Source organism: Canis aureus, chromosome 27 (assembly GCF_053574225.1).
Source record: "Canis aureus isolate CA01 chromosome 27, VMU_Caureus_v.1.0, whole genome shotgun sequence".
NCBI lineage: Eukaryota > Metazoa > Chordata > Mammalia > Carnivora > Canidae > Canis > Canis aureus.
The window spans coordinates 14040059-14064321 of record NC_135637.1 but is presented as its reverse complement, the minus strand read 5'-3'; the positions used below and the strand labels follow the sequence as shown (position 1 = coordinate 14064321).

At 55.4% G+C, this 24263-nt stretch overlaps 2 protein-coding genes and 1 long non-coding RNA gene across 9 annotated transcripts in view; 2 read left to right on the top strand and 1 right to left on the bottom strand.

Annotated features, from left to right (window-relative positions):
• RASAL1 (RAS protein activator like 1) overlaps positions 1-12144 on the top strand; it is a 29887-nt gene extending 17743 nt beyond the window's left edge. For 3 of the 6 annotated variants that reach the window (XM_077875717.1, XM_077875719.1, XM_077875718.1), the window contains exons 11-21: positions 276-340; positions 596-708; positions 1723-1915; positions 5379-5516; positions 6064-6208; positions 7355-7527; positions 8626-8763; positions 8839-8974; positions 9783-9903; positions 10747-10823; positions 11072-12144. In XM_077875717.1, the coding sequence (XP_077731843.1) occupies positions 276-340; positions 596-708; positions 1723-1915; positions 5379-5516; positions 6064-6208; positions 7355-7527; positions 8626-8763; positions 8839-8974; positions 9783-9903; positions 10747-10823; positions 11072-11211 (1439 nt within the window). In that variant the 3' untranslated portion in view covers positions 11212-12144. Of the gene's footprint in view, positions 1-275; positions 341-595; positions 709-1722; positions 1916-5378; positions 5517-6063; positions 6209-7354; positions 7528-8557; positions 8764-8838; positions 8975-9782; positions 9905-10746; positions 10824-11071 lie in introns of those variants that run through there. The other 3 variants (XR_013366525.1, XM_077875721.1, XR_013366526.1) reach the window with 3 other exon arrangements.
• A 619-nt stretch (positions 12145-12763) lies between these two features.
• The window catches only part of DTX1 (deltex E3 ubiquitin ligase 1), a 35550-nt gene continuing 24050 nt past the window's right edge, over positions 12764-24263 (bottom strand). For both annotated transcript variants that reach the window (XM_077875722.1, XM_077875723.1), the window contains 7 exons: positions 16592-16653; positions 16158-16319; positions 15820-15881; positions 15150-15308; positions 14888-15049; positions 14685-14774; positions 12764-14050 (listed from right to left, as the gene is read on the bottom strand). In XM_077875722.1, coding sequence (XP_077731848.1) covers positions 13826-14050; positions 14685-14774; positions 14888-15049; positions 15150-15308; positions 15820-15881; positions 16158-16319; positions 16592-16653 — 922 coding nt within the window. In that variant the 3' untranslated portion in view covers positions 12764-13825. The remainder of the gene's footprint in view (positions 14051-14684; positions 14775-14887; positions 15050-15149; positions 15309-15819; positions 15882-16157; positions 16320-16591; positions 16654-24263) is intronic.
• On the top strand, positions 16542-23597 carry LOC144299889 (uncharacterized). The gene is made up of 2 exons (XR_013366527.1): positions 16542-16810; positions 21512-23597. It is a non-coding gene; the product is annotated as an uncharacterized LOC144299889 (long non-coding RNA).

Sequence of the window (24263 nt, the reverse complement as noted above, 5' to 3'; positions counted from 1 at the left end):
TGGGGACTGTGTGTGTGTGGGGGGTTCCTACGTTGTGCACCACTAGCCAGCTGGGGATGCAGTGTTGGATTCAGGTGCTGGCTGTGCTACTCTTGAGCTGTGTGACCTTAGGCAGCTCATTGAACCATTCTGGGCCCCTGGACTGTGGATGGAGTTGATGTTGCAGCTCTACCTGATTCCTGAGGCTGGAAGAATCACGATTCCCACCCTGGGTGGATGGGGTGAGGTGGATCCAGCCCCCAAATCTCAGCAAACACTTCCCTCTGTCCTCCCAGCTGACCCCAACACCCTCTTCCGTTCTAACTCCCTGGCATCCAAGGCAATGGAACAATTTATGAAGGTGAGCAGGCAAAGGTCTGGTGGGGCCCAGAGCTTGGTTGGTCTCAACTGGCTCAGGGTAGCTGGGTCAGGGTACTGGTGGCTGGTGCCTGGCCTTTCCCTGAGATGCACCTGCATAGTGCCCCCTACTCCCGCTCGTGGGCATGCCACAGCCTCGCTCTAAGGCTCTCCCTGCACAGTCCCCCTGCCCCTGGCTCTTGGGCACGCCCCGGCCTCACCCTCAGCCCTCAGTCCCATGGGGTGCTCCTGCCCTCAGCTCGTGGGCATGCCTTACCTGCACGAGGTCCTGAAGCCGGTGATTACCCGCGTCTTCGAGGAAAAGAAGTACATGGAGCTGGACCCGTGCAAGATGGACCTGGGCCGCACCAGGTGAGCAAAGCCTCAGGGGAGAACCCTGACCCCCTGGCAATCCCCTTGTCTGCCCAGAGCTTTATCAGGCTGGGGCTGTGCCAGTAGCCACCACTCCCTCTGGCACAGTTGCTCGGGAGCTCTGCAATTCCAGCATAAAGCCTCACCGGGAGCACCGAGATCCTTAGGCTGTGTAGGGTAGTGGTGATGGGCAGGACTCCGAAACAGCTCCTGGGTTCAAATCCCAACTCTGAGGTGGGCAAGACAGACCTTACACCTATATGGAAACAAGAAAGAAGGGATGAAAATACTGCAGGTACAAAAGCGTTATGCCATCACACACCCAACAGAACAATCATCGAGAACCTACTATGTGCCAGTCTCTGGCTGAACTGAACACTGGTCCGCAGTAGGGAATAGGTGGATGCAAATCCACCTCTCAGGGGGAGGCAGATAGTCAACTAAAGAAGGCTATTGAAGCTGCTCAGTGGAATGGAGGGAGAGAGAGTGGGGGAAGGGTTGTGGGAAGTGCCAGGAGCAGGGCAGGGGCTTGCAGTACTCCACAGGGTGCTCAGTAGGACAGCCTCACAGAGAAGGGGACCTTTCAGCAAAGACTTGAAGGAGATGAGGGAGGTAGGGAGGCAGAGATTTGGTGGAAGAGTGTCTCCCGGGCAGAGGGCAGAGCAAGTGCAAAGGTGGGAGCATGTGTCCAGCATGTCCCTGCTGACAATGCCCTGAACCAGAGTTGGTGACGATGTGTGATGCGGAAGGGATGGCCTCTTTGAGGAGGGGTCATTTGAGTTAATGGGTGCAAGAGTGTCTCAGGCAGAGGGAGCAGCATGTGCAAGGCTCCGAGACAGGAATAAGCTCAGCATGCTTAAGCAGCAGCAGGAGCCTGGTGGGGATGGTAGGAGGGGAGGTTGTGGAGGTGGGACAGGAAGGTGGGTACTCTCAGCTCGGCTGGGGAGGTTGCTGGTGGAGGGTTCTGAGCAGACAGATGCTGGGCTCCGAGGCACAGCCACTCTGTTTCCCCAGGAGAATCTCCTTCAAGGGCACGCCCTCCGAGGAGCACGTGCGGGACGCCAGCCTGGGGCTGCTGACGGGCTACCTGGGGCCCATCGTGGACGCCATCGTGGGCTCTGTGGGGCGCTGCCCACCTGCCATGCGCCTTGCTTTCAAGCAGCTGCACCAGTGCGTGGAGAAGCATTTCCCCCAGGCGGAGCACGAGGTGGGCCACGTGTTTCCATGGAGCAGATGGGGAGACTGAGGCTGGGGAAGGGCAGCAGCTCGTCCAGGGTCACACGGAGAGGTAGGGCAGACATGGGACAGAACTGTGTGTATGGTGTGTCCTGGCACAAGTGAAGATGGCATTCCTGGCGGGTTCTGGGATCCAGACGTGGTGGGAATAACAGTAATTGTAGTAACAGGTGCCAACGCTTACCAGGGCTCGGACCTACTTTGATGTATTCCTTACCTTAGCTCGTCTTCATATCCACCTTATGGGGTGGGTACCAGTATGCTCCCATTTCACAGAGGAGGAAACAGAGGCCCAGAGAGACTAAGTCACATGGTCCTGGGATGGGCACCTATCTAGGTGGGCTGGCTTCTGAGTCTGCACTCAAAACCACCAAATAATAAAGTCTGGCACAAAGTAAGTGCTTCTAAAATTCAGCTATCAGAGTGAGTGAGAGAGAGCACGCAAGAACGAGTAAGCACGCTGGCTCACAGTGGGTGCTCAGTAGCGGATGCCCCAAAATAGCCTAAGTATAAAGCCCCACATGTGCTAGTGTTTTGTCAATATTGATATCAAAGTTGAGAGCTCAGCAGCACCTGGGTGGCTCAGTGGTTGAGCCTTTGGCTCAGGGCATGATCCCGGGGTCCTAGGATCGAGTTCCACATCGGGCTCCCTGCATGGAGCCTGCTTCTCCCTCTGCCTATGTCTCTGCCTCTCTCTGTGTGTCTCACATGAATAAATAAATAAAATCTTGGGATCCCTGGGTGGTGCAGCGGTTTGGTGCCTGCCTTTGGCCCAGGGCGCGATCCTGGAGACCGAGGATCGAATCCCACGTCGGGCTCCCGGTGCATGGAGCCTGCTTCTCCCTCTGCCTATGTCTCTGCCTCTCTCTCTCTCTCTCTGTGTGACTATCATAAATAAATAAAAATTTTTTAAAAAATCTAAAAATAAATAAATTAATTAATTAAATAAAATCTTTAAAAAAAATTGAGAGCCCAGGTGCTGCTGCAGGTGAGATAAATGAACAAAGTGGTTGCAGTGTGGGTCAGCAGAGAATGGTAGGGACTGTGGCAAACTGGAGCTCCCACAGCTTGTCTTCAGGGGGCAGCTCCAGACAATCAGTTATTGTCATGTTGGAATGGGGACCCAGTATTGCCAGATCCTGAGAGTTCATTTTCTGAAGCCAACACTCTGGATTTTATGTGAGGTCTCTCATTTTTAAAATGTTGGCACTAATTCACCTAACAACAACTACAAAACAACTCCACTTTGAGCCAGTTATTACACATTTGCAGCTGGACTGGCCCGTGGGTTACCAGTCTGAGCGCCCCCAGTTTAATGGTCAGCATCCCTTCCAGGTGGCTGTTGTTGTCCTATCTTACAAATGGCCTCACATCAGGCTCTTAGGTTGTGCTGAGGTAATAGAAATGTGGACTGGGGGTTCAGTTTGTAGAAGAATGTAAGATCTGGGGGATCCCTGGGTGGCTCAGCGGTTTGGCGCCTGCCTTTGGCCCAGGGCGCGATCCTGGAGTCCCGGGATCGAGTCCCACGTCGGGCTCCCGGCATGGAGCCTGCTTCTCTCTCCTCCTGTGTCTCTGCCTCTCTCTCTCTCTGTCTAAAATAAATAAATAAATAAATAAATAAATAAATAAATAAATAAATAATAAATAAATAAAATCTAAGATCTGCTAAATGGTGGAGAGGTAATGGCCTAGTCCCTAAGAACTTGAATTAAGAGCTTTTGATTATGCCACACCTCTCCCCACATTCTTTTTACAGAGGCCCAGAGAGGTCAAGAGCCTTGGCTGAGGGTTGTGGACTTCAAGCGAGGCCTCTACTCTCCCAGTGGGGTCTTCCCTTCTCCCCTTTGGCCCCGCTGAGGAGTGAGCTCTGGGCCTCCAAACTGTGACGTGACTTGATTTACGCCCCACTTTGCCAGGCTCTCGCCTGGGCTGGAGGTGCTAAGTGGGACACAGCTGTGGCAGGGAAGTGGAGAGGCCAGCTCCCTAGACAGTCTGGCCCTTGTGGGGGACCCAGTATCAGTGACACCCAAGTGTCCTCTTGTTCTCAGCTCCCACAGTTAGCAGAGGCCACGGGCAAGGAGCAGGGACGTTCTCAGACCCGTGAGGGTGGATGGGGTCATGGAAACCCAGGGGAACCCCTTTTTCTGCCGCTCTGACACCTGTTCCTCCTTCTTAAGAGAGGAAGTCGAAGAGCTCATATCAAAGACTCACATTACTCTGGAATATGGCAGGCGAGGGGGCGGTGGCCTTGGGGGCAGCTCAGGGTCCCAGATGAGTGGGAGTGGGGCCAGAGACCCTCCCTCTGGACAGTGTTAAGCACCCAGCTTTTGGCAGGGCTCCCTGTGAATGCAGAGGTACCGCAGGAAGCTGGCACGCACCCAGGGAAGGTATTGTCTCAAGTGTGAATACAACCCCTAAATAAATACTGGAGCACATTCTTGGGCTAAATATAGCTAGGCAAGTGTGAAAGGTGGGTGGGGAGTGATTTGGGGAGAGCCAGATGCACCCAGGATAAAGGCACACCCTCTCTCTCAGTTCCCTCTGCTGGCGCTGGGGGAACCAGTCTCTCTTGCAGGTAGGTGGCCCAGGCCTGGCACTCACACAGAGGGGCACTGCACTCTACAGGTTGTAGGAGGCAGGGGCTGGGGCTAGGGGGCGCACACAGGACAGGCTCAGGAGCCAGCTGGACTGGGTTCACTCCTGAGCCTGTTTCCTCATCCAGAAAATGAGGGAAATAATACGTATGCCGTACGCTGTACGCCGTGGGATTGTTAGTTCAGGCTGGTTCCTGACGCTCAGCAAGTGGTCCACGGGAGAGTGCGATGCAGGGAGAGTGCGATGAAGAGCTGAGAGTTCCAATCCTACCTGGGTTCAGGTCTTGGCTCTGCCATTTACAGCTGTGTGGCCTTGGGCAAGTGGCCTCTCTTTGGGCTTCAGTTGCCTTCTCTGTAAAACGGAGATAGAACCCCTCCCAGGGTGAGTACTAAATAAATGGATGCAGAGGTATCTGGTGTGGTGCTGATAATGCAATAAATCATAGACCAGGATTGAATTCTGCCTCTAGTCACCAACTGTGTCACCTTGGGCAAGTCGCCTGGCATCTCTGAATTTCTGCTTCCTCATCTGTAAAAGGGGAATATGATGCTGCTTCGTCTATAGGGCTGTGCCCTTCGCACGGTGCTTGGCACAAGGCAGACTCTGAGGATGTTGGGCTCAAGCTGATTGTGCAGGATTGGTATTGTCACTTTATTTTCCAGGTGGAGAAACTGAGGTCCAGAGAGAAAAAGCCATCTTGGCAGACCAGTATGGTCTCCTGGCCCATCTCCCATCCCACTTCCCCTTGCACCACCCACCTATAGTCTGTGCTGCCTCAGTTTCCCCATCTGGGCAGTGGGTTCCTGGGGGCTCCTCTCACCCGCTGCTCCTCTTGGCAGGATGTGAAGTACCTGGCCATAAGTGGCTTTCTCTTCCTGCGATTCTTTGCACCTGCCATCCTCACCCCGAAGCTGTTTGACCTCCGGGACCAGCACGCGGATCCCCAGACCAGTCGCTCACTGCTACTCCTCGCCAAGGTGCCGAAAGTGGTGTCCCACATCCTGGGGGTTCTGAGCCAGGGAAAAGCATAGGCATAGAGCTGGAAGGCCAAACTTGCAGAAGACCCAAATGAGACTCAGAGAAAGCAGTCTGAAACACCCATTAGCCCTCCATCCTGAATGGGAAGGCATTCATTCATATGTTCTCCAATTTCTTCTCTTGAAAAGAAAACCCAAGCCTTCCAGGAGGAAAGCAGGAAGCGGGCTAGTAGTCATTTATACCTTAGTATGAATTAGACCATCTTTGCCAAGTGGCCATATTTTGAGGTTCCGATGGGCTCCAAAGTATGCATGATAGGATCAGGAGTCCTGGGGAGGGGAATCGGGCTCCAGAGGGAACAGAATAAGGGCACTGGGGGTGCATATCTGTCCACAGGGAGGGGTAGGTACTGCTCAAAGCAGATGCTGCCACGAGTCTTCTTTCATTGAGCACTGATTTGAGAATCAGGGGCTCTGTTCTGGGTTCACAGAAGGCCCTTCCCCTGCAGTGACCTCGGCCCTGGCATCCCCTGCTTCTTTGCTCCAGGCTGTGCAAAGCATCGGAAACCTGGGCCAGCAACTGGGCCAGGGCAAGGAGCTGTGGATGGCCCCCCTCCACCCTTTCCTGCTACAGAGTATCTCACGTGTGAGACACTTCCTGGACCAGCTGGTGGATGTGGATGGGGAGGAGGGTGAGTCCCTTGTTCCTGCCACATCTGGCTTGTCACTCTATGGACCCTCGGGACCTGCCTCTCCCCACCCCACCCCCAGAACTGAGACTGTGGACCAGTGGGTCAGCTACTCAGTCAACTAACATCTCCTGGCCCCTACTGTGCTAGGTCCCAGAGATGAACAGAGCTCAGGCCCTGTCCTCCAGGCCATCTCAGCCAATGTGGAGATGTGTCTGAGTGCTGTTGCATGCTGTGCAAGCAATCAAAAAATATCTATTAAGTGCTTACAAGACACTTCCAGGTGCTGGGGAAACAGCAGCAGACAAGACAGAAGAAATCCTGCTCTCAAAGCAGGGACCACAGGCTATAAACAAGATGAGTTAGCATATAATGTAGTATGTCCAGGAATGACAGCATAAGGAGAAAAAAGAGGGAAGAGAATGTTGGGATGGGGGTGGCAGGTCCGACTTTTAGGTAGGGTGGACAGAAATGACCTTTGTAGGGTGTTCTTGGAGCAAAGACCTAAAGGAGGACAGAGAGTAAGCCATGAAGATCCCGGGGAAGAGAATTCCAGGCTGGGAACCGCATGTGCAAAGGCCCTGGGGTGTAGCAACAAGGAGGAGCCAATGCAGAAGAGTGAATGAGGGAGCACAAAGGAGAGGTAGGGGCCAGATTGTGTGGGGCTTTGTAGGCGGCTGGGCTTTGCTGTGCAGTGAAATGGAACGTGGGACAGTTTTAAGCAGAAGAGTTGGGGCTAAGTCTGTATCACAGTGTGGGGCCCACGGCATGAGATAGTTGGATGCAAGTCACATAGGAGGAACCTGTCCAGATGTGAAACCCTGGTTGTGGCATAGCAGGGTCCCCATGGTTGGCATTGGGGAGGGACTCCCCAGGGTGGCTAGTTGACAGGTATTCCCTGGACTGACTTCATGAGGCATGCCACCCTGCGGGCTGCCTGCACCACTGTCTACAGAGCTTCAGGAGAGGGACTGTTGTGGCCTACTTTGTGCTCCTCACCCCACCTCCAGTGATACCTGGAGGAGTGTAGCACAAGGCTGTCCTGTCCATCGTCCTGCCTCATGCTCAGCCATAGAAGCCCAGGGTACAGGGGCAGGGCAGGTTGGGCCTGGATATGAGGGGTTCACTGTCCCCCTCCCCATTTCCCAGAGGCTGGGAGCCCAGCCAGGGCCCTGGTGGCCCCCTCGGTGATTGTTCGGGAAGGTTACCTGCTGAAGCGCAAGGAGGAGCCCGCCGGCCTGGCCACACGCTTTGCCTTCAAGAAGCGTTACTTCTGGCTCAGCGGGGAGACCCTCTCCTACTCCAAGAGTCCTGAGTGGCAGGTGGGGCTCCAGCCCACAGTGGAGGGGTTTCCAGTGGTGGTTGCCCTCGTAGAACTGCCTCTCTGTAACCAGGGGGAAACTGAGGACAGGATGGGGGAAGGACGTAGCCAATCCAGAGTCTCAGGCCAGGCTCTGCTCACGCCTTTGGGCCAGTGTGGGCACAGGACAGGCACAGGTACTACCTACATTCACCATCAGACATCCTTCAGAATGTGCACCTGTAGTGGCCTGCACACCACCCCCCAGGTGTGGACATGCCCAGGACACGGACAATGGTAGCTGCCCTCAGGTGCTCCCACCCAGCTCTATGCCCACGCGCTATCCTACTCCCATAAAATTGAATCTGCTAGCTCAGACGTCTCCGCCTGGCTGTGTAGGTACACGCAGGCTGGCATTGGTTCGCTCACTCATTCATCAAACGTTTTTTGAGTGCCTACTATATACTATGCAGTGTTCTAGGCGCTGGACATACAGCAGTAAAGAAGACATAAAATCCCTGTTCTCCTGAGCTTGCCATTGAAATCCACAGCAACTCAGGCACCTGCTGGCACGTTCGCATTTCTGTGTCTGCCCACCCGTGAATAGTAGCTAAGGCTGGACAGGGGTGTGGTTGCTTATTATTCCCACTTCGTCAGCAAAGCAGATATTCTAGAGTTCCAGTCCCCGGTTTCCAACCCCAGCTCCACTAGCTGAGTGACCTCGGGAGGGTCAGGTAGCCTGCTGCGCCTCAGTTTGCTCGTCTGCACATAGACTCAGCCCCAGAAATGTGTGTAGGTTGATAAATGTGGAGTGCCGGGAAGCACATCCCCTCTGCCGAGCCCGCGGTGGCTATGCCGATGGGTGATGGTGATGGAAGCTGGTGCCGGGGGAAGTTGTCGCTGCCTTGCAGTGATGGGGCGGAGCCGGGGACTCGCGGCCTGAGACAGTGGTAGTGCACCCGGATTACAGAGAACACAGGCTCTGAGTGTCCCACTCCGGGGTGGGGGGCGGGGAGCGTGGCGGGGACATCCCCTGATGCACGTCCCCAAAGGAAAGCTGTCCCTGGGCCCCGCCGCTCCGGCCCCCAGCCCACCCGGCAGCGACAGGCCTGTCTCCCAGATGCGCTCCTCCATCCCGGTGTCGCACATCCGCGCCGTGGAGCGCGTGGACGAGGGCGCCTTCCAGCTGCCGCACGTGATGCAGGTGGTAACGCAGGCCGGCGCGGGGGCGCCGCACACCACCTACCTCCAGTGCAAGGTGAGGCGCCCAGGATGGGGCGGAGGGCGTCCCTCGGGTCCCACCCCAGCCCTGACCGCCCCTCCATCCCTGCAGAATGTGAACGAGCTCAACCAGTGGCTGTCGGCCCTGCGGAAGGCCAGTGCCCCCAACCCGGACAAGCTGGCCGCCTGCCACCCCGGTGCCTTCCGCAGCTCGCGCTGGACCTGCTGCCTCCGGGCTGAGCGCTCAGGTGAGGGGGCAGGGCGGGCTCAGGTTCCTCCCTCCTTGCCTGTCAATCAGCGGTGTCCCACCTCCGCCTGGGCTGGCTGTGCAACCTGGGGCAAGTTCCTCAACCTCTCTGTGCCTCAGGCTCCTCAAGCATGAAATGGGGTTAATGAAAGTATCTGCTTTCTTAGGTTGTTTCGAGGATGGAGTGGGTTTATAACACACAAAGCACTTAGAACACTGCCCAGCACATAGTGCTCATTACATGTGAAGTATTTTTTAAGCACCTACTATGCCAGGCATCTAGTGGTACACAGGCGTGAGGCTTGCTCTGGAGGCAGACAAGTGAATGACCAGACAATTGTAATAGTCTTAATGAGTACCAAGGTGAGGCTTTTGAGGCTCTAGGGAATGCCTCTGACCCAGCCCCAGAGTTGGAGATCAAGGAGGGCTTACTGGAGGAGGTGCTGTTTAGCTGTGACCTGAGAAGAGTAGGCATTAAGCAGTGAAGTTGGTGACAAGGATGGGGTAAGGAAGTGTTGTAAGTGGAGTAGAGAGCATGAGCAAAGGCCCGGTGGTGGCCCAGGAAGAGCTGAAAGATTGAAAAGGGTCTGTGTGGCTGGAGCCTGGACTGTGGGAGGAGCCTGGAGGGGGAGTGAGGCCACTGCTCTGCTGGGCGGGAGTGGAGGCAGTGGAGCTTGCTGAAAGTAGTAGGTTGGGAGAATGATTTTAGAGGCAGAAGGGTCGGGGCTTGGCGACCATCTGCCACGGTTGGGGGGGCGCTTCTGGAGGGGCGAGGGGAGGTGGTACTGATGGTGCCATGTTCCCCTCAGCTGCTGGTTGTAGCCGCACACACTCGGCCGTCACCCTGGGGGACTGGAGTGACCCACTGGATCCTGACGCTGAGATCCAGATGGTGTATCGGCAGCTGCTCCTGGGACGGGACCAGCTCAGGTGGGAGCCCCCAACAGGCCCACTTCCCCCGCTATGACCAGCCAGGCCAGCTGCCCCACATGGCCTGCCGTGTTCATTTATTCATTCTCTCCGTACGCTTCAGCTGAGCTCCCGGATGCGGGGTGTGCAGGCTCAAGGGGAGAACTGGGAGGCATCCTCAGGCAGGCCCCAATGCAGAAGTGGATCTTGGATCTTTTAATAGTCGGGACTCCTGAGACATGGGCACAGGCCTGGGATGTGTTCCTGTTCCTTCTTGGTGGGTTTCCCCACTATTCTAGAGTTTTGTTCCAACTCCTCCTCGAGTGGGTTCTGAAGCTGCCCTGCCAGGCTTCGAATTCTGGGCTAGCCACTTACTGGCTGTATGATCTTGGGCATGTTGCTTATCCTCTCTGTACCTCCGTTTCCTCATCGGGAAAGGACGGATAAGAATAGTATCTTCCTCATTGGGTTGTCCTGAGGGTCAAATGAGCTAATACAGGTGAAGCGTTTTGTAGATGCCTGGTCACAGCTTTCAGTAAGTGGTAACAGTTATTATGCTGTGCAACCTCGGGCAAGTTACTTTACCTCTCTGTGTCTCAGTGGACTGTATAATGGAGCCACAAGTAAGTACGTACCTCAGATACATTTTTTTTTGTTATAATTAAATGAGTTAATACACGTGAAGGGCTAATAATAGTGTCTGGCACTCTAAGTATTTGCTGTGATGATGGGGGGGGGGTGGTGGCGGTGGTGGTGACTGAAGGGAACCTGTGGTGTCTCCCGCAACCAGCAGAGAATCTCTGGGGTGGTGAACAAGATTGGGAGTCAGGGACCAACCTTATCTTTCTCCCTTTCAACTGCCAGGATAAAATTCCAGGAAGATCCCAGCATAGATTCAAGTCCGGAGGCAGACACAGAGAAGGGCTCCAGGGCCATGGAAGGTAAGAAGCTAAGGAGGTCCCCTTTCTTTGCCTTCTCTGCCACTCCCACAACTTGCCAAGCACACTCCTGTGTCCTTCCCCATGAGTGTCCCATTTGCAGTTCACCAGCAGGTGTGGTGAGTGATGGGATGGAGTATGGGGGCTCTCAGGGCTAGGGCCAGTCTGGAGCCTGAGCAAGCCATTGGGTCTGGGTTATAGCCACCCGTCCGGCCTGGCTGACCCCCCGTGGTTCCCTGTCTCCCTCGTAGGGGTCTGTCCTGATGCCCTGGCCCAGCAGAGAGCGGCAGCTGCCCGCCTGCTGGAGGTGCTCGCAGATCTGGACCGAGCCCACGAGGAGTTCCAGCAGCGGGAGCAGCAGAAGGTGGCCCTGGGCCCCCTTGGGCACTGAGGAGATGCCAGAACCAACCCGGAAGGAGGAGGAAGGAGCCAGCGGGTCCTTCTCAGCACACCCTGGCCCCTTGGGGCTGTCCTGTACCTCGTTGACACTGTAGCGTGGAGGCTTCCAGAGATCTCCTAGTCTCAGTGCCCTAAGTCCAGAGCCCTTAGCATGGAAGCCCTCTGGCAGGGAGCTGGCCTCGTACTGAATGAATCTCAGTTTCTGGGCTGAGGCAGATGGGAGTGGGGACTCATTTGGCTCACCAGACTGGGCTCTTCCCACACCAACCAGGCCAGCCTGGTCCTGAGCTGCTGCATACAACTGTACCTGAATCCCTGACACCTATGTGGCCTGGTTGCCCCAGTCAGGCACTAAAGAGACTCAGCCCTTCCTGTTTTCACGTCTGCCAATCCGTTAAACCTCATTGATCCTCCTGAGCCCTGCCGTAGCCAAGAGTCTTAGCCACAAGCTTCCAGAATCAAGTTCCCCTCAGGAATAATGGAGGCTTGGAGCCCAATGTCCCAGACTCAGACCCTTGGAGCCTGGGAAACCTTGGGCTAGGCTTTCATCCCATCTTTTGGCCTCATTTCATGCTGTATAAAATGAGGAGCGTCTAGATGTGTGGTTGTCAAACTGAGGTCCACGGAGCTGGCTTGGGAGCCAGGGAGGGCTTTCTTAGACCGTGGTCCAAAGCTCACTCCCTAGGTTGTCTTCTAGCAATGTGGATTCTAGGACCCCACCCAGACTTTCTGAATCAGAATCCGAGGGAGTGTGGAGGCAGGGATCAGGATTTTTAACAAGGTCCCCCTGGTGATAAAAATAACATGAGATTTGATGATCACGGGGCTGGGCAATGTTGTATATTAGGGTTTGAGGTGAGATTTTGTTTGAGAATGAATCATAGAGCGTAAAATGTTTGGGAACACCCAACTGACAGAACTGGAAGGGCCTCCAAGGACTCATTTCTGGTTTTGTGTGACTAGAGGGTGGGACAGAAACCAAAGCTGATCTGGAGGTAAAGGGGACCTGGAAAGATGCGGCGCGATCCCAAGGATGGTCAGCAGGGGTCGCCTGGAGCTGCAGCCACCCAGCATCCTGGGATGCTGCTGAGCTGATGGGAAGCTTGTTGCAGATCCTGGATCTGTTCCTAGACAGACTGGGTCCTCCTTCTTTAGGGCAGGGGCTGGGGTCGAAGCAGCCGATCACGGTGTCCCCTAGCTCCTTCATGTCTTCCCGGAGGCTCTCAGCTCCCAGCGCAGGACCCTCGTTCCCAGTACTGTATCGGGGGCAGCTGCGTGCACTGTCTTGTGCCGTGCTTCAGAACAGCACCTTCAGCCCTGCCCTCTTGGGGACTAGGACTGGGAGGGTCTGCCTCTGTCACCCTCACACTCCTCCCTGCCTACCCCAAGAGAATTCTGGGGACCCCTCCATCTCCAGCTGCCCACTGCTGAGAGGGCCAATGGTCCTGGGGTCATATTTTGTTGCAAGCTCCTGGATGAGGTGGACCAGAGGCCCCCAGGAACAGAGTCACCCACCCACCCCCCTTTGGCAGGAAAAGACTGAGTGAGGAGGAGAAAGACCATTTATTTCTCCACCCACAGTGGGACTGGTAGGTTTTCAAAAGAGCAATCGCTGGCGTCCCTTTAAATCTTGGCTGTCTTCCACCGTGGCAGCCAATCAACAGAGGCGGAGCTGGTGAGTTGCCTGGGCAACAGGCCCCTGGTTGGCCAAGACCATCAGCCACCCCACTGCCCACTCCCAAGGAAAGGGAAATGGACTCTTTGCTGTCCGGTCTGCTTCTCAGCCCTGCTGGCCTAAGCTAGGCCTCCTCGTCTTACTCCTGAAGCCAGAAGCTCCAGCCTTTGGATCTCGATGTTGGGAGTGATTTGATGGAGAGGATGGGGTGGGGAGGAAAGGAGAACAGTGTCTTTATCTGGGACAGACATAAGGCCCGGGGATGGGAAGGCAGAGGAAGGACGTCAGAATCCCAGAAGGATGAAGAGACACAAGCACAAAATAAGATCCCTCTGGTCCCCCTGCCTCTGGCCCGCTCCTCTGCAGAACTGCTCTGATTTGGGGCTCCTACCCCATAGGCCCTACAACTGCCCATTGGTGGGTGGCATAAGTGGGAGGAGGCTGAGCTTCCCAAGGGCCCCTTTCCCCCCTAACCCTAGCGGGCCCGCAGGTGTATGACCTGAATCCTGCTTGCTGACAAGCCTGTACAGATGTGATAGAGACACAGATGGGAATCCGGATGGAGTATCACAGGGGTCTTCTGTCTCTTCCCCCCCAGTTTGGGGGTAAGTAGAGGCACGTGGGTGTGCGTGCATGTGTTCAATAGGACACGTGTGTTTGCGTGAGGGGGTGGGGCTCTGTCTTTTTGGTAGGGAAGCTGCTGTGGTTCCTGGTACTCTCTTGGCCACCCTCTCAGGGAGCTACAAGTCGGAGCTGGCTGGCCTGCCATCCTCCTATCATTCCAACTCCCACCAGCCAAATCCCCAGAATGCTTCTGGCTATCACAGGCTCCTCCCCAGCCCTGAACTGGGGCCACCAGGACACACCTGGCGGAGGGAGGCAAGTGCCAGACCAGGGGCCAAGCAAGAGGGAAGGCGGGCAGCCTTGGGCCTCAGGCCTTGGCTGCAGCCTCGGATACACCCTGGGCTGTGAGCTCAGCCAGCACGTTGTCTAGGTAGCTAGCATCCGGGTAGCCATGGCCTGTGAGGTTGGATCCAAACTCGGTCTTGTGGTGGATCTCATTCCACACCACGGTGTCTGACTCGCCCGTGGTGCTGGAAGTACCGATGGTGAAGATAAGTCTCCGCTCCCAGGCGGTGATGAGCAGCCTCAGCACCTGGCGGGTGGGCACCAGGATGGGCATGTGGGTGAGTGGCCCGAGCCCCTCCAGCCTAGTCTCCCTCCTTCCCTGGCCACGCTGTGGCTCCCTCAGCTGCCCTCTGTGCCCTGCAGCGTTCCCAGTGGCCGCCCAGCTTGGCCGTTTCCTTAGATGGACTCCCAGTAATAGCTCTTTGCAGATCATCTGCCTCTCTCATCTGGGTCTCCACTTGAAGACCCTCAGCTGTGTTTGGTTCACTAGATAGCCATTTGGTGACTTCTTAGGCAATATTCAAAAATCTGGAGATGTCACATGAAAATCAGAACGCCTGGCTTCTCTTGAAAAACAAAAAGTGAAGCGGACAAGCCAGAGTGTGATGGTGAAGAGCGTGGATGGACTGCCTGGGTTGAAATCCAGTCTCTCCCACTTACTAGCCGTGTGACCTTGGGCAGGTTACTTGCCCTGTCTGAGGCTTCTCAGGGGTCAAGACCTTGACCTCACCAAGCTGGAAATGAAATGTGTATGAAGCAACCAGCAGGGCTGGACAAGCCCTGGGAGGTAGTGATCGATGCTGGTGCAGGGAGGAAACAGGGATTGCGGGTTAGGGGGACCCTGGCCTGCTCCCGCACCCCTGCACCCTCAGGGCACCCACCTTCCGGCCCTTCTCGTTGTTGGGCAGATAGCAGTGGCGCGGGAAGCCTCTCGCGGTGAACTTCTTGCCTGGGTTGGGGTGCTCAGGGCCCTGTGGGGAGGGCGGTGGGGGCTTGAACCATGGACAGGTGTGAGGGGCCTCTGCAGGGTTCAGAGAAGTTGAGGTCAGGGGTGGGGGGTGGCATGCGGGGGTGGGGTGCCCACCTGGATGCCTGTGGGGATGTCGTAGACAATGCGGATGGTCTGGGTGTCAGCGAAGCCCGGCAGCGAGTGGGGGATGAGATGGAACTCCATCTTCCCGGGCGGCTGAGTGCCTGTCTTCTCTCCGTAGATGGCCTTGCAGGTGGGGCACTGCAGGCTGCCATCCTGGCGCAGGGAGGCTGGCGGTGAGGCCCCCAGGCATCCTGGCCCCGCCCCTCTGCCTGTGCTCCCCACCCCCCGCTGCCCACCCCCCAGCTCCACCCACCTTGTTGCCATTGGAGTACATGGCCACGAGGCACAGCAGGTGGTACATGTGGCCGCAGCGGCCCAGGCGGCCCACGAGCTCGGGCCGCACACCCTTGTGCCGAAGCACGCCCTCGTAGCCCGATGCTGTGGCCAGGCGCTCCATGCAGATGGTGCAGTCCTGCGGGGGCACAGGGGAGACTGAGGACTGGCCAGGGCAGGACGCCCTCGGGTCAGCGCTGCCCCTGGGCGGGGCTGGGCCCCCAGGCCCCCAGTGGAGGCAGGCTGCCCCACCTCCTGGGCGCACTTGGCTAAGGGAGAGGACAGCCCCCTGGGCCAGTGCAGATGCATGGCAGAGGAAGACGGGGCTGCCTCACACCCCTCCAGAGGGATTCAACGCTTAACCATCAGAGGCAGAACTTAAACATTGCATGGAAAATATGGGTGAAAATCGGATGCAAAAACTGTCCATCGTCAGAAGACTGATAGGCTTCTATGAACTTGAGGCATTTCCGTTTATCAGAAGACCTTGCGTAAGGGAGAAAAAGCAAGCCCAGGACTGGGAGGAGAGGCTGTAACACACAGGCCCGGGGGGGGTGGGGGGGAGAGGATGGGAGGTCAGGGGCTGGGGAGGCGAGGCTCACGCCCTCTGCCCAGGCCGCAGGCCCCAGGGCCCTCCAGTGGGGGCTCACCTCATCGGGTGGGTTCTTCACCTTCTGTATGTACCTTCGAACCACATCCTCGGGGTTCTTACCTGCAAGGACACAGCGGGGTGTGCTCGAGGGTGCCCAGAGTCTCCCCCTCAGGGCGCGGCTCAGGATGGGGTCAGGAGTCAGAGTGGGGTTGGCAGGAGTCACCTGTCAGCGGTTGCTGCAATCGGAGTTGGTGGCAGAGGGGATCAGGGGAAAGGGAGCTGAGACCAGGAGGTGGAGGTGGAGTTCTAAGTCCTAAGAACAAGCTGGAGTTGAGGGGTTGAGAGGCTGGGGTCAGGGTTAGGTCAGTGGGGTCAGGGTCGGCGCGGAGGGCGTACTCTTCTTGAGGTGCTTTTTCTTGGTCTTGCGGCACACCCCGGGCACGCCGGGCACGGGCTTGACGTCGCTCTTGCTCACGGGCGGCGGGTGCAGAATGGGCTTGGGGGCTCGCGTGAGGCACACGGGCAAGCCGGCCGCGCACAGCAGGATTCCGGTCATCCCTGAGGGGGCGGCGGGGCGGCAGGGCCGTCAGGGGCGGGGCGTCCTCCAGGCCCCGGCCCCGCCCCCCGGGCCTCCCGCCAATGGGCGGGCGCCGGAGGCCTCGTCCCAAGCCCCGCCCCCCGCTCGGCCCCGGGTGGGCGGGCGGGGCCGCCGAGAGGCGTGTCTCCCGCGGGCCCCGCCCACCGGCCCCGCCCAGGGGCGGAGCCACGGGCTACAGGTGGGGCCGCCTCCCCGCGGGCCCCGCCTTCCGTCCCTCAGGGCTGGCTCTCACCTGCCAGGGCCGGGTGGACCGGCCCGGTACCATTCAAGTTCTTCACCGGGAGCGCGGGGACCCTGAGGGGAGAAGAGAGGCCGCGGCTGGACTCAGCCCCACACACACATCAGGGGATCCTGCCTTCCTTCTGGCTCCTGGACATACTCGGCCGTCCTTGTGGCCTGTCCCCGGCACTTGGAATGATCACCGGTGACACAGACATCCTTCTATCATGGGGTAGGGTGTGACAGGGACCTCTGCCCCAGTTATGACGTAATGGACCCCTGGACTCGGTACAGACTCTTCCCCACCCCTCAGCTGGCCTCTCTTTGAGAGCTTGCCGGCCAACCGCCCCCTTTCGCTGGCCACTGTGCCTGAAGCCCAGCTATTAGTAATGCAGCCATTTCAGCATTTCTCCCAAGTTTGCTATATGGAGCCCTCGTCCCCATAAATGGTTGTGGGAAAGAGGCACTCAGGGATCAAGTAAGGTATGAAACACTTCACTGTCTCCTTGAAAATTCACAACATCTACGAGTACACGGAAGGCTCTGATAAGTCTTGCATAAGGAAATGTGATTAGCAATGATAAATCCAGGTTTTCCAAATCCAGGTTTTCTCACCTGGGAGAGGAAACCATGAAAGTATTACCGACAAGCTTGTGCAAGTCACTTCACCTCTGTGACCCTCGATTCCCTCACCTGTGAAATGGGGATAATATAATACCTCACCCACAGGGCTGCTGGAAGGGCTGAATGAGAAGGTCTGTGGCCATCTGTACACTGTGCCTGCCTGAGTCCTCATGACTTCAGCGCTTGGTTACGTAGGTGATAAGGTCTGGCTGTTGACGGGCATGGAGGGCTGGATGGATATGTCTCGATGAAGAGGAGTGTTCTCAAAGCCAGGGGGACCAGAAGGGCTTGGGGGATGTGCCAGGAGGGGGTGCAGGAAGGGATGGGGGCAGGGACAGCTGGAGAAGTTGCTGCCACAATCCCGTCTGCCCGCCTGAGGTCTGAGCCCGGCCAGTGCTGCCTGGTCACCTGCCCCTGGCAGGCACAGTCGCTACTGGGCAGCCGGCTGGGAAGCATCTTTAAAGCAAACGGTATGCTTGGCAGGCTTGGGTGCAGCTGCAGTGGATACACACACACACACACACACACACACACACACTCCAGGGGAACAGGTGCTATATCTCCATACACACACAAGTACACAGAGACAGATACATACGACGTGGAGAACAGTGAGCAAACAGGCACCTCCCCACATTACACACACAGACACACAGACATACCACCCCAGATACATGCACACACATATCTCAGGAAGCTCATTCTCCATACACAGATACAGAATACATGCACTTGGGGAACATGCCACACACATTTGCACGCAGACACACAAGCACACAAACACATCAGCACACTAGGGAACACATACCATACATATATACAGAGATACACACAGAAGCATCTCAGGGAACACAGTCATGAACATACAGAAATTCAGACAGACACACACACACACATACACGCACTTCTGCATGGAAAACACCATATAAACACATCCACACACACATCGGGGAACACACCACACACAGGTACACCCATGCACACACTGTAAGGGCATCTGCTTGGAGCAGGGAAGCCAGCTCATGCAGCCACCCACTGCACATGGGGACACATGCAGATGTTCGCACCGTACATGGGACACACAGACACGCTGTGACCCACACTCCCACACTCCCACACACCGACAGATGCTTGGCTGGGGAGGTCCACACTTTGCATAGAGTCATATGCACACATGCACTGCACACAACCTCTCCGCTCTGACTGCTTGGCAACACAGGCCTAATGTGGGTCTACTGCAGCACTCCTCCCAGACCCCTCCAAGAGTGTGGGGAGTGTCTGGAGCAGATGTCAGGCTCATTGAACACTTCAGTGACCTGAGCCACTGAACTGAGGGAGGTGCTACTGGCGGGCAGGCCCCCGGCACCTGGTCAGTTGAGGTGTGTGTGGGGAAAGATGCTGTGCCTCACTTTCCCCATCTGTAATGGGGATAAAGCCTTGTGAGGGTTCAGTGAGTTGAAACATACAAAAGTTTGGTGCAGGGGTGTGAGTGGAGAAGGATTTTCTCCTTCTAGCAGCCTGCTGGGACCCAAGAGATGGGGCTGAGTTTCCATCTGACCTCTCGGGGTCTATCATAATCCTCCAGGACCTTCCTGTGGGGTATCACCTAACCCCATCCCTTCCCATACTCTTATAGGAAAGCAAAGGGGCATGTAACTCAAGCTTCTCCTCTTCCCTACCCTGTTCTTCAAAAGAGTTCTAGTATAGACACACTGCTGAGGCTCTCAATACTTCTAGATGTCCCCCAACTCCTTCCTTCCCCTCTGTATCATGGGGAAAAAAAATCCTTCCTTTTCTCCAGAGCCATCTGTAAAATGGATGGCAAGAACAATATTTAGCGTGCAAATCACTACTTCTTGTTGCCTACCTGTGGCAGACATTACTAATCCATCACAGCACTGTCGAGCTGAACAGAATCCTCAGGACAGCCTCTACCAATCAGTGAGGACAGTTGGCCACCCCAGGTCTCTCTAATGCCCAGCATCTGGTCCAGCTCATGGCCGCAGTCTTGCTGAGTCTTTGGCCTGGGATGTAGGCAGGGGGGCACCTCAGAAGGGAGGTTTCTAAATCTCAGCTGCCCTACAATTTCTGGCAGCCCTTAAAAACCACAGAGCCCGATTTACAAAAATTAGTCTTGCTCCTGGGAAGGTTGTGGATAGGGTGTGACAGTGGGGCTGTTTTTTATTTACTCATCATGAGCTGGGAACAGTCTGAAGGCAACCCCCAGCCTCTCTCAGTCTGCAAGCCCCCTGAGAGAACCCAGGGTAGCAGGGTTCCCACGATGCCCGAGCGTGGGAGCCACCCGGGGCCCCCTTTTGATGTGGGATGCGCTGTTTCCTCCGAGTCAGCGAGAACATCCTCCTGCCCTGGACAGGAGTCTGCTGCCCGCAGGCCTCCCGGAAGGGGGGCCGGCCTGCACTCTCTGCTCCACCCTCTTGGGGCCCAGCCTGGCAACGGGTAGGAGGAAGCCATCAGGCCCCCTTGAGATCTGCTCTGACCAGAAGCCAGGCCTGGCTACCCCAGGGTGGAGATGGGTCCCACTGCCACACTGGTTTTCCTGCTGCCTTTCCCACCTCTGCTTCGAGTCCTGTTCTTCCTCTGCCCTCAACCCCACACAGATACTACTACCTTGCTCAGGGTAAAATCCAACTTCCTTACCCTATATGAGATAGCCAGTATCTATCCCTTGAACTCCATTTCCTTGTGCTCACCCCTCACTCATTCTATTACAGCCTCCCTGATCTTTGTGCTATTCCTTGAACACGCCAGCCATATTCCCACCCCAGGGCCTTTGCACTTGCTGATCTCTCCCAGAATGCTCTTTCCCAGATGTCTTCATACTTTGATCCCTCACTTAACACAGATTTCTGCTCAAATGTCACTTTATCAGAGACCTTCCCTACCATTTTACTCCAGAGAAATCTTTGTTTTTTCATTACCTTATCAATTGATTGATTGTCTTAGCACTGACCATGACCTGATTATAAAGTCTTTGGTCTGACCAGGCCCTTCCTGCCTCTGTGACCTCATATCCTACCCCCTCCATCTCTCTCCTCTGGACACATCTGCTGTGGCTCTAACCCACTGAGCATGGTCCCCTGTCAAGGCCTTTGTAGCTGCTGTACCCTCTACCTGAAGGCTTTCCCTCCAGATGCTGAATGGCTCACCTAGGTCTCTGTTGCAAATGCCACCTCATCAGAGAGACCTTCCTTGACCATCTGGCTTCAACCCTATTTATAGCACATAGCAGGTGTTTGATAAACACTTGTTGCATGTATGAAGGAAGCCTGAATATCGTGAAAACATTCTGAGCAGATGACTCCCATGCACATGCTCAGGCACACTCTCCCCATGTGTTCTTTGCACATTTGAAGTGAGCCTTGAAGCAGCGGTCCCAGAGAAACACTGTCTGCAGCCTTTAGTGCCCTGGAGCTTCTCTGCCAGCACTCACGCTAAGTCGGCATCCTGCGCAACAACCCATGCAAACTTTCCCTGAGAAATTCCAGAAATGCTCCACATCCCACTTGGGGCAGAGGTTCCATGGTGAGGTTTTGGGCAACCCAGGCATTGCACACAACTGTCTTAGTAAATGTGCCACATATAGAGTGGGGTGTTCTCCGTGGTCAAATATTCCAGGCACTCACCATGAGCCCAACGCTGCTGTCATGCTTCACTCCCTCATCTAATCATTCCCCAAAGTCTGTGACATCTCATCAAAGAGGTGAAGTGATTGTTCAGTGGTAGAGCCAGGGCTCCAGCCCAGGCTGTCAGACTCCAAAGTCTGTGCTCTTAGCCATGCTACACCAACTAAGTTCCCTCACCATGGCTTAGAGGACCATATAGGAGGCTGTGTCTGAGAGAAAAACCCCTGGGACTAGTCTGGGAAAAAAGGATGGGGCGTTTGGCTTTCCTTCTTGCCAAGAAAAAGCAGAGATGCTTCATGTCTGCACCGGCTGGAAGGCAATGTTCAAAGGCAGGATGAGATAATGCAAGATTTTCCAAGCTGCTGTTCCTCACACTGTTCCCTACTCTTTCCCTGCCTGGGCACCTCTGCCACACTGTTCCTCCTATCCATACTGTCTATTTCTAATTCACATCTATCCTTTGAAGACAGGTTCAAAGGCCACTGTCTTCATGAGGACATTTCTGATCTACCTTAAGTGGATTCATAGCCACCCCCTTTTAGTTCCCAAGGGACAATCTTTCTTTTCTTTTTCTTTCTTTCTTTCTTTCTTTTTTTTTTTTTTAGGATACAGACATCATATCTTGCTTTCTGATTGTGTGGTTCCACTTCTATCTCTTCTGCCAGATTGTGAGCTTCTAGAAATGTGTCTGAACCAGCCCTATGACCCCAGGATTGTGGCTGAAACTCCACGCAAATGGGTTCTCAGGAAGTACTGAATGGAGGATGGAACCAAAGGAGAAATTGGCCTGCTAGCTCTGTGGTCCCTTCAGAGGACCCATGGTGCCCTTAGAAACTGCAGTTCTAATACCAAATGTCCCCCCAGAGACAAGGTTGAAGCAGGAATAGCAAATACATGGCATACATAGTACTATTGCCAATCCTCCACCCATGGCAGGCATCGCCAATCAATCCCAGCACTCCTTTCTACTGAGCCAAAAATGCAACTTCAGACTCCTCCTCAAGAGCGCTCCAGGAAGATGTAACCATTCAAGCAGAGATGGTGCATGAGATGGAATCTGTTTGTCGTTTGTTATATGGATGATGGGACTACGGCCAAGAAAAGGGAAGTGACTTCACAAAGGTCACCCAGCTGGTTAGTGGTGCAGTTGGCACTGGTTCCCGGAGTTTCTGAGTCAGAGGCCAGGGCTGACCCCATCAGGCTGATCTGTGGGGCACCTGGAGTTGAGCAAGCTTTCCGAGCCCACTGTACCCTACAGGTAGGCTGAAGTTTTTGACCTGGACCCTGAAGTTGGCTCAGGCCCAGGCTGTATGAGAAGCTATGCAAGTGGACCCATCTGCCTGCTCTGGCTGCCTCTCTCTATCCCAGGTATAAAGGGAAGTTCAGGACCCCGGGGAAGAAGGAAGACACATGGACATTCCCTTTAGGCCAGCTGAGTTTCCATCTCTCTGCCCACATCTGGCTTTCCTTTCCACCCCTACCAGACATGTCACATTCTCTGATGATGGGTTCCAGGTCCCTCGATTGGCCTCAAGGGTCCTCCGGACACCTGACACTTACCCTGTGGTCCTCTGGAGGCCCTTGGGAGGCTCCAGCCTCAGTCAGTTGGGTCCAAGTGGGTGAGGAGAGGGCAGTAGTGAGAGTGCCACGTCAGGGGAGAGGCCCAAGGAACAGCACCTGGAGAGGCTCCATGTTCCTTGGGTCTGCGCCCCTCCCCCACCCCCATTCAGTGCCCCCTGCACCCGTACCTGACCCCCTGACCCCCACAGTCCTGGGGCCAGCCAAGTCCCCACTCCTACTCTCTCCCAGGGCTTGCAGGCCAAGGACTTCACGGTGAGCTCCAGGGTGCCCCAGGGGCCCGGCAAAACCTACAGGCCAATCACAGCCACTGTGTGGAGGCCTTTGCTCATTCCCCCTTTCTGCCTGGACAAACCGCTGAGCCTCTATGGGTCTCAGTTTCCCCTCTGTCAAATGGGACCTCTCATCCCTGCCCCTGTCCACTCCTAGGGAATAAAGGGTGCAAAAGTCCCCTACAGACACTTTTTGAGGGGTGGTGGCCACTTAGGGCCAGATGTATCCAGAGGCCTGGGGGCTCAGCCTCACTCTCCTTCAACCCCCTGGGCTCCCAACCCCCCAGAGCAGTGCTCTCTCAGGGGAACCCTGGCAGGGGAGGGCCAGGCTGGCGGTTCCCACGGCCCAGGGCAGCCACATGCAGACAGGAGTGTGTGGTTTGGCCTCCCAGGGAGCAGGGCAGGAAGTGCTTCAGGTCTGGGGCCGTGGTGGTGTTTGGTTTGACCTTGTGGTGAGGCGCCTGGGGGAGGGAGCAGAGACTGCACCCCAGTGAAGCCAGGAAAAGGGGGAGGGTGGACAGGCAACAGGCCCACGGGGACACGGTGAGGTGAGGTGACTGACGGTGAGACTTGTCATGTTGTACTGTTCAGTACTTTGTTGTTTTCGCAGCATTGAAACGTAATGTCTATTAAAGCACTGGAGAACAGAATATGAATTCTTTAAAATAAAAACGTACAATCATTGGTGGTGGAAAGTAAAAAAAAATGGGAGGAAAACACCCAAATACACCTACCACATCAAAGCCCACCCCAAGATGGGTTTCTGCCTCCTGCTTTGGCCTCACCTGCGGCATATTCTCAATATCCAGAGGGGACCTGTTACAGCAGAATCACACTAGTCTCTCTCCAGCTGACAACCTTGCTGGCTTCCATTTCACTGGGAATAAAAGCCAAAGTCCCCCCGCAGCCTCAGGGCCCTAGAGGACTGGCCCCATTTCATCTCTGACCACCCCCCCCCCCACCTACTACATACCCTCTGCAGCCTCTCCACCCATACTGACCTCCTCAAACATACCAGGTCTGCTCCTGCCTCAGGGCCTTTGCACAAGCTGTTCCCTCTGTCTGGAATGCTCCTTCCCCAGTTCTCTGCATGGCTTACTTCTTAACCTCCTTTAGTCTTTGCTCAAACGTTTGATTCTCAGTGAAGTAACCTCTTCTGACCTCTTTATTTAAAATTACATCACTCTCATCAGCCCTTATGTGTCTTTCACTCTTTATTTTCCCTCTGCAGCAGTTACTCCTCTCTGGACCACATTCCAGGATTTATTTATTTAGGTTATTATTCATCTCTCACTAGACTGTGGTTCCAAGAGGGTAGGGATTATCTACTTTGTTCATCATTGCATCTCTAGGGCCCCAGACAAGGCCTGGCACACAGTAGTTGCTCAATATATATGGGTTAATTCATTTAAAAACAGATAAGCTATAGAGAAGGTCAAAAGAAATAGCAAACTGTGACAGATAAAAAGATGACAGCTAAAGGGTTAATGCCCCTAATGCATAAGGAATGTGTACAAATCAATAAGGAAGCAATAAATAGCCCAAGAGAAGGACAAACAAAAGGAAT